Source organism: Myxocyprinus asiaticus, chromosome 26 (genome assembly GCF_019703515.2).
Source record: "Myxocyprinus asiaticus isolate MX2 ecotype Aquarium Trade chromosome 26, UBuf_Myxa_2, whole genome shotgun sequence".
Taxonomy (NCBI): Eukaryota; Metazoa; Chordata; class Actinopteri; order Cypriniformes; family Catostomidae; genus Myxocyprinus; species Myxocyprinus asiaticus.
The window spans coordinates 28,186,611-28,196,537 of record NC_059369.1 but is presented as its reverse complement, the minus strand read 5'-3'; the positions used below and the strand labels follow the sequence as shown (position 1 = coordinate 28,196,537).

General features: G+C 39.2%; 1 protein-coding gene across 2 annotated transcripts in view; it reads left to right on the top strand.

The window, feature by feature from the left end:
• The first annotated feature begins 6,713 nt into the window (after positions 1-6,713).
• The window catches only part of LOC127416815 (FERM domain-containing protein 5), a 186,717-nt gene continuing 183,503 nt past the window's right edge, over positions 6,714-9,927 (top strand). For both annotated transcript variants that reach the window (XM_051656367.1, XM_051656366.1), the window contains exon 1: positions 6,714-7,042. In XM_051656367.1, coding sequence (XP_051512327.1) covers positions 6,941-7,042 — 102 coding nt within the window. In that variant the 5' untranslated portion in view covers positions 6,714-6,940. The remainder of the gene's footprint in view (positions 7,043-9,927) is intronic.

The following is a 9,927-nucleotide window of genomic DNA, read 5'->3' as shown; positions in this document are numbered from 1 at the left end:
GAAGAATTTATGTAGGTGTTTTAATTGAATTATAAGCTTCTCATTTCTGCCTTTTAAACCCTCCAAAAACTGGTCTCTTTCACTTCCATTGTAAGTGCAACGATGTAACCTCAATTGTTGCATTTTATTTATTTTTTTTCTTAAAGAAAAGGGCAGCAAGTAGTTTTGCAGGAATGGGGGACACATATGAGGTGACCACAGGGATGAGATTGCAGCCTTTTTTTTTTTTTTTTTTTTTGTAATTAACATTTTTTATTGATTCAAAGAAAAAACACAACAGAGAAAAACACAACATATACACCTGAATCAACATTTAACTTTTAACCCTCATTAACATCCCTCCCCAAACACCAACCCCACCCTACCCCAAAGAACACCCCTGTGGTCACATAAAATAATATACACACACAAACAATAAAAAAAAAAAGAAAAAAAAAAAAAAAATATATATATATATATATATATATATATATATATATATATATATATATATATATATATATATATATATATTTAAATAAATGCATAATTAAACTAAACGTCTCCCTCCTCATCCCTTCCCCTAGAGTCCTCCAAAACTGCCAAATACCTACCCCACTTCCTGAAAAATAAGTCCTCCAGCCCCAGCCTTCCATCTATCATCTTCTCATAAGCCGCCACCCTCCCCAACTCCACACACCACTCCGGAAATGGTGGCGCTCCGTCTGACTTCCATCCCCTTAAAATAATTTGTCTGCCAATCATCACGCCAGTCAGAACCCAATTATTTATATATTTGTCCCCCAAATGTATAACTTCCCCAATGCCCAAAATGCAAAGTCTGGGGCAAAGTAAAATGTGAGTGCCCAGAATGTCCCGCAAATAATTCTGAATCTTTAACCAAAAATCTTGGAAATATCTTAAATTGCATAAGGCGAACCCTTGCATCTCTAGATGCAGACTTGACATTTTTCAGAATCTTAGTCCACACTCCATCCTCCAATACCAAATTCAAATCTTTCTCCCAAAATCTCTTAATAGAAGTTAAAGCTCCATCCCCCATACTCAGAATTAACAGGGAGTAGTACACTGATGCCTCATGACCTTTTCCAAAAGCCGCAATCACCACTCCCAAAGCATCTGCCTCCTTAGGGGGGTGTGTGCTACTCCCAAAAATAGTACAAAGGAGGTGGCGCAATTGTAAATACCTATAAAACTGAGGTCTGGGGATCCCAAAATGTTGGACCAAATTTTCAAATGATCTCAACACTCCACTTTCATATAGGTCACAGAGTGTAGCAACCCCCCTCACAATCCACTCTGGCCAGCAGAAAGGGGACTTGCCTATACATAATCTTGGGTTCTGCAATATGCTCGAGGCAACATTTAAATAAGTGTCCAATTTGAACAATCTGGACACTTTAGTCCATACCGAGTGTAAATGTGAAATAACAGGGTGTAACTTAACTTTTCTGATTAGTTTGATAGAGATGCTTTGTAATGGCGAAATAGGGGCAAGAACTGCCTGTTCAATAACAAACCAGGGAGGGACTCTCTAAGGTGGAAGTGACCAATGAGCCAAATGTCTGAGATTGAATGCATAGTAATAAAACAAAATCTTGGGTAGGCCTAGCCCTCCTTTGTCAATTGGCCTATGTAACTTATTAAAATGCAATCTGGGACATTTACCATTCCAAATGAAGGACTTCGCTATGCTATCAAATTGCTTGAAATAAGAGAGGGGGACATCTACAGGGAGAGATTGTAGCAGGTAGTTACATTTTGGAATACAATTCATTTTAATAACATTAACCTTACTAATCATCGATAAATGAAGCCCACTTGCCCACATTGCTTGAAAATCTTTTTAATAAAGGGTCAAAATTAACACTAACTAAATCAGACAAATTTGCTGGGAATAAAATCCCCAAATACTTAATGCCCTGTTTGGGCCATTGGAAGGCGCCCGGCAGGAAAGCCATTACTGGACAGTACGCTGTCAGAGCCAAAGCTTCGGATTTAGACCAATTAACTTTGTATCCTGAGAACTTGGAAAACGAATTAATAATTCTGTGGAGGCAAGGCATAGATCTAGTAGGTTCAGAGACAAATAATAAAATATCATCTGTATAAAGCAGAAGCTTATGTGCCACACCTCCCGCCACCACCCCTGGAAAATCATTCTCCCTCCTTATCCTGGCTGCTAATGATTTCAGGGCAAGACAGGACAATAAAGGGGAAAAAGGGCAGCCCTGCCGAGTGCCCCTATCCAGAGTAAAATAATCTGAAATGAATCCATTTGTTTGCACCGCTGCTACAGGGTGTCTATAAGGTAACTTAATCCAACCAATAAATGTACTCCCGTACCCATACATTTCCAAAATCTTAAAAAGATAATCCCATTCTACCATATCAAACGCCTTTTTGGCGTCAAGTGAGATGGCAGCGACCGGAGATTGATCATTCATTACTGACCTCATGATATTGATGAGACGCCTGATGTTATCAGAAGAGCTACGGCCCCGAATAAATCCCACCTGATCTATATGTATAAGAGATGTCATAACCTTACTTAATTAGTTAGCCAAAATTTTTGACAATATTTTTACATCTAGTTGGATCAGGGAGATTGGACGGTAACCTTTACACTCACTTGGATCTTTGTCCTTTTTAAGAATCAGACTGATCCGGGCTTGTGTCATGGTTGGAGGAAGCTTTCTATTCTTTAATGATTCAGTATAAACTTCTAACAAAAGTGGAGCCAGTTCTGTAGCATAGGATCTAAAAAATTCTGTGGCAAAACCATCTGTCCCCAGAGCCTTGCCAGAAGGTAGGGACTTAATTACCTCGTCAAGCTCCTCCAAGTTTATCTCAGAATCAATAGAGTTTTTTTGCTCAATTGTCAGTTTAGGTAGATCTAATGGTTCCACAAAGTTTCTAATATCTTCATCAGTAGATGAAGAAGTGGAACTATTAAGATCAAGATAGAACTCTTTAAAGGCATTATTAATATCAATGGCTGAGGTAAAAATTTCACCACCAGCAGATTTCACTGAGGGAATTTCTCTCTGCTTTATATATCTAGCCAAAAGCTTCCCTGCTTTGTCACCCAACTCAAAGTATGACTGTCTTGCCCTGAATAACCAAAACTTCACTTTCCGTGACAAAATAGTATTATATCTATATTTCAATCGGGTCAATTCTCTAAGGCCATCAGCTGACATTCGGCGCTTCAGCTCTGCCTCAGCACTTTTAATATTCCCTTCCAACTCCACAAGTTCTCGTGCTTTGGAGTTTTTGATGAATGAGGCATACTGTATGATCCGACCCCTAAGAACCGCCTTAAGTGCCTTCCAAGCCATGCCCACAGAGGATACTGAGGACCAGTTGGTCTCCATATAAACATTGATTTCAGTCTTTATCATTTGTTGGAAATCAGGATTTTGCAAAAGGGAAACATTAAGGCGCCAACTATATGATTTATTTTTCTCTGTATATGGCAACACCTCTAAAACTCACTAGGACATGATCTGAGACTAAGATATTTCCAATTGAGCAGTCGACAACAGAAGAAATGAGGGATTTGGATATAAAAAAAAATCTATTCTAGAATAAATCTTATGGACTGATGAAAACAATGTATAGTCCCTACCAGATGGGTTCAAAAGTCTCCAAATATCCGTAAGACCAAGATTTTTACACATCCTGTGAAGCGTCGGTGTTGATCTAGGGGGTTTACACACTTTTGCTTCACTGTGATCAAGGACTGAGTCCATCAAAAGATTAAAGTCTCCTCCCAATATTATATCATGAGGGGTGCCAGCGGTTTGCAGCATCCCTTCAAGATCTACAATATAAAAAAGCCCTGATCATCAGCGTCAGGTGCGTAAATATTAGCCAAAATCAACCATTGCCCTTGAATTTCAGCTAAAACAATAATAACTCTCCCTAATTTATCTTTAGTCTGTTTGAGACATTTGAATTGTAGATGTTTATGAATCAATATAATGACTCCCTTGCTCTTGAGCCAGCACTTAAAAAACATGTCCACCCCATATCTTCCCAAATGTTCAGCTTCCTGCGGGGAGAGATGTGTTTCTTGAAGAAACACTATATCATATTTCTTATGTTTAAGAAAAGTAATAACCTTCCTTCTTTTTATGGGGTGCCCCAACCCATTTACATTCCATATGGAGAGAGATAGTACACTCATATTAACATTTGACATTTTGATATAGTAGAAAAAATACATTGTGTGTCAAAAACAAAATTATACAGACCACATTCCCCATTAGTGAAACAATCAAACCCCGAACTTCCCCCTGAACAAAACAAACAGAAAAAATAAAAACGTGCGCATTAACCCCACGCATGAAAGCACCAACCAGCGACAATCCCTCTAAACTCAAAAGGTCCATGAATGCCCACGAGCCCCCACGACAACTTTGCTATCGGATTGCTCAATTTTGCCTCACAAATTTGTGAGGCAAAATTAAATAACAGAAAATACTTTGTAAAATAAACCCCAGCCAACAGGAAGAATGAACACAAAGAACATGTAGATTCATTCACAGAACTGTCTCAAAGGTGTGATCTTCCACAAAACAAATTCCAGCTGATATAAAACCATTCAGATTCCTCGGACACACAAATTAATGTTCAGTGAGCCGGCTGTTATGAGTTCAGCGGATGACGTAATCATTCCAATGTCCCGTAAAAATACTCAACAAAACAAACTCCAGCCAGCAGGAGGAATAAGCACGAAGAACGAACAGATTAATCCACAGCTGTTCCAAAGGAGTGTTATTCAATAGAACAAGCTCCAGCCGCTAGGCGGAACCAATACAAAAAGAAACAAAACCGGCATCCCGGTTCCCCGGATGGTCGAGTCAACTCACTCAGAGGCTGCATAAAAGTATATACCATGACTTACACAATCTGTCAACTTTATAAAAGACATCCTTTGTGTGAGCATGTAGATATTTTGCGGTCATCCGTAGTGTCTGCTCACTTCAATGCAAAAGTAATCTTTCGTCAATGCAAAAGTTTCTTTAAGGAAAAGTCTTATTCACAAAACAAACTCCAGCTGCTCGGCGGAGCCAATGCAAAAAGCAAAAAGAAACCAAAATGACGCCCAGCTTCCTCAAAAGCCAGAGTAAGTACAGTGAGTCGACCCACTCACATGAGAAACACCCAATGTTTTACTCACCCATTGATTCAATAAAAGACATTGCCTGATTGGGACATGTAAATACTTTGCGACCGTCCTTCATTTCTATTCTCAGTTTGGCCGGAAACATCAGAGCAAAAGTGATCTTTCACTGATGTAAGAGTTTCTTACATTCCTTGAACCGATCGCGTTTCTCTCTTGTCGAACTCGCAAAGTCCGGGAACAAGAAAATATTAAGGTTCTTCCAAGAAAGTTTCCCTTTGCTCCTCGCCTGGCGCAACACAAGATCTTTATCGGATGATCTCAGAAATCTGTCCAGAATCGATCGAGACCTGTCTCCCTAAGCAAATCTGTGAGCTGGGACTCTGTGAGCTCGCTCGATTTCCAGCTTGTGGCCTGTTATATCGAGCAGACTTGGGAAAAGCTCGTCAAGGAATTTCACCATATCTCTACCCTCCTCATGCTCAGGAATTCCAACAATTCGAACGTTATTCCTGCGGCTTCTATTCTCAAGAACTTCAAGCTTTTCAAGGAGATGTTCCAAATCTACTTTGGTCGCGGGCAGATTAGCGGTTAATTCCCTCTCCGAAGATTCAAGACAATCGATTCATCTCTCAACATCAGTCACTCTTGTACCTAACTCAGAGAATTTTATTTCCATCGTCGTAATCGATCGATGTATTACAGCGAGATCCTCCAAGTCAGCAAGAACCTTCGTCAACATCACCAACATGTTGGACAACTGACGCTGGATCACCTCTCCCGCTGCGCCATCCAAATCGAGTCCCCGGTCTGTAGGCCTGTCGGGGCTTTCATCCTGAACACGTAAGTGTCTTTTAATGTCTCCAGAACCCGAGGATTTTGACTTCTTTGCCATATTTTGCCTCAAAGAGCAAATGTGTAACTGGGTGTATCAAATTTCAACAGATTATAACATGAAAATAATAAAAAATTTAGCAAAGTGCGCAGAGCTCGTCGCTCACACGTCTGCTTCTTGCATGGCATCACGTGACCCCCGAGATTGCAGCCTTTAAAAATTATTATCTCTTATGCTGCAACATCGCAATGAAATACATCTTTAAATAAAGTTTTAACATGCCACATGCCAGTTTGCTTATGGCAAACATGCCATTTGTACTACTATCTGTACAGCAATACAATACAGATACCATTTGCCTCATGAATTGTTGGAATACATGAAAGTGTGACAGTGTATATTAGAAATAGCTATCAATAAGCAACTTTCGATGTGTTTTCATAAAAACTGGCCGTCTGAATAGATAGTGGAAAAACAAAAACATTAAAGTGACATAACTTGCTAATATACGTTCATGAAACTAACATTATCTCTCCTCCTATGATTTTTGCCATGGGATCCCAAAACTGTAAACCTTTGTCTAACATCTTATTGGATAACAATGACCTCCACATACGCAGCAGCACCCTAATCTTTCATTGTCCATTTCAAACCGAGTCCTTATTTGGGAAGATTTACCATTGGCTGGAAGGAGTGTCAATCAGCCATGAAGCTCCCGCCCACTTGCTCAAATATCAAGCGGTGAATGGTCAACTGTCGGGATGCAACTGTCTGCTCGGAACCACAACGACTTAATCTGGACCTGGATGCGAGCTGGAGGACTCACACTCACCCGAACAAGAGCGGCGGATAAAGATGCTCTCATCCTCGGTTAGCATGTTTCATTTGGGCGACCGGAGAGTTTGGTCAATGTGACACTGCTCAAGCTTTGTGTTCTGGTCCCAGACGCAGACCAGCGATCGTGCGTTGAGAAGATGTTGAGTCGGCTGATGAGTGGCAGCGTCAGAAACCTGGAGAGAGAATACATGTGCACCGTCAGACTGCTGGATGATACGGAGTATACCTGCACCATTCAGGTTAGTCTCACCAGCAGCACCTGTGCTACTGAAAAGCATCGATCAGCCCGCAGCCACAGCGAGTGTTGCAGCAGATCTTTTGTTGCGGGCTCCGAGAAGCGTGCGCAGTGGGTTTAAATAGCAGGTGCAAGCAGCATCCCCTAAAACTAGCTCCTATACAAAATGTGCAGTTTGTTTGACCGCATATCAGTGGTGCATAGGTTGTTTGATTATATGATGTTTTTCTTTAGATTTAGGTTTTGGGATAGATTGGGGGTTGTTTCGCTCTCGTGACTATTGTTGATGTGTTGCATGTCTTGAGTGAGCATCAATCCGAGCGCAATCACTCAACACACTGATGTGCTGCTACTGTACTTAAAGGAATATTCCAGATTCAGTGCATGTTAGCTCAGTCAACAGAATTTGTGGCATAATGTTGATTACCACAAAATTATTTCTTAACAAAAAAGCAGCAAAAATCGAGGTTCTTTTAAAAAAAGGAGGGACAAGTCAAAATGTATTTAGTAAATTTCTTGTCCGCCAATTAAAATAGTTCCAAAAGAAGCCAAAGCATCAAACACAACTCCTCTGTCAGCACTGCACTCAAACTCTGGCTTTGGTGGTGTTTTGTTCATAAACAAATCAATGTTTTTGAGCGAAACATTTAAGTGAACAGATTGTTCTCATTAATGTCAAATGATGGAACGACTCACACGTAACATAAAAGATGCTCATATGTCGCCACCTACTGTCATAAATATGTAATCTCCAGAAGTTGTCACTGAACTAATCAAAATGAAGGATGAATCTAAATCCCCACCACTATTTAGAAAGCCAGCGAACGCTGCTGTGTGTCTATTCAAATTTGAGGATTGGAACTAACTGATGTGTAATGAAATGTAAATGTTATCGTGAACAATGTGACTTGTTTATTTAAATGCAGGCTAGTGGGTTTTATTTTATTTAAATGGCTATTATTCAAACTGGCTGTGCATTTCAAGCTGTATAATTCTCCTCTATAAGCTTTGTAAAGGCAGCCCAAAATTTGTTTGGAAATTCCACCCTTGTGTCTCAACAGAGATGATCAAGATGTTTGAGCAGTGTGGTGAGGGAAAGTTTGTTTAACTTTTGCTTGTACATCATCAGCATCACTCAAGATGCCTGAACTGGGTATCCAAGACACTGAATACTTTCCACCTGCTATGCTCCCTTAAACACCATTTGGGCTATTGAACTGGCTTAAGAGAATCAATTTATTCAAAGTGCATATCCCACTTATAGTTTATTGTCATATATTATTGGAATTGCTCCAGATCCAGAAAAGTGTTGTATGGATTTTGGCATGATGTCAACACAACACATTCATTAATAATGCACTGTTTCGTTCTCCAAAACTGTCCCCTGGGCACTTGTAAATCAAGCAGTTTAGTAGAGCAGCATGGATGACTGGTTTTAGCAACACTGGCTGTACAGGAGTGCATGAAATCTGGCAGATAATGGGAGGACTGTTACTCAGTTAGGAATGGAGGGTTACATCATAAACACTGGGACTACGGAAAAGGCAAAGTATTTCATTCTGTTCAACTTTTATTCATAGTTATTCCCCCCCCCACCATATTTCCCGACTTTTGAGAAAAATTGATTTAATTGCATTAACTTATCATTATCTTGGCTGTAAGAGAATAACAATGATTCCACTTTAACTGGCAGTTGTGAGGGTCGGCTTTAGTAATCATGACATTCACACAGTACTTTGGGACAATGAAGATCTAATTTATTACCCTACTGAGTTTAAGGGAAATACTATAGGCTAATTGTTTCCTACAGCCTACATTTTTAATTTGTTTATAGTTAACAGTGTCCTAGTCTTTATAGTGACCATTCACAATTCAACATTCTTATTTAGTGTTTTGTCTGTATTGATAGAAATATTGATTTATTCTTTGTAAAAGGACACAGTTTACTATCTTGCTGATATTGTAAAATACAGCAGATTTTAGACTAATTATTCTGTTAGCTTGTGCATTGTAATAGACCAGGGTCCTAACTATCCCAATATTCAGATTACTGATTGACCGATATGAGTTTTCCAGTGGTTGTTTAAAATTATTTTAAAAAGTTTACTTTAAGGCTGAAGATACTGTACGTCTTGGCAGATAGAGCCATTTAAAAATGTTCACCATTTTTTAATGGACTGTTGTAACCTTAAACTGAACAAAAAGGATAAAAAAATCCTATTTAATTAGAAAGAATTTACAGAGACTAATGTGATTTCCTTAGAATTATAATTGGGTCCAGGTTGCCATTTGTTTTCTTGTTTAGAGCTGTTTGTCTTGCTTTGAGGATGCCTTTGTTTCATGTGTAGCTTGAAATGAAATGGGAGACTGCAGATCGCTTTCCATTACAGTCAATCTGAGAGCATTCTTTTTCTCAGCCCTCTGAAGTCTGAGAGGACGGCGGTTCCTGGATGACACAAACTCCCTCAGGCTTTCATACTGTTTTGAAACATCAAGACAATCATTGTGTGTTACAGAGGATTAGAGGATAAAAACGGGAAGACATTTTTTAAGAGCCACCTGAGTGAAGACTTTAAACAGCCTTTATGTGAAACAGATGTTTGTTTTATTGCCGCAACCCTTTGTTAAATTGACCTGTTGATATTTAAAGCCCTGTTGGGACAGTTTGTGAGTTGGTTTTTCAATAGTAGGAGAAAACTTGAGTGAAAATGAAGGTAATGTGTTTGATATTTGAGAGACTGGAAATAATTTCTCAATCCTGCAGTAAAAAAGTCTGTCTGTCTGTCTGTTTAAAAAAATGTTTACAGCAGTGGAACATTTGTCAATCACAGACATGTTTTTATTCATAATTTTGTCAAATTTATTTTTGTTTTTTGTTTAATTTGTGTT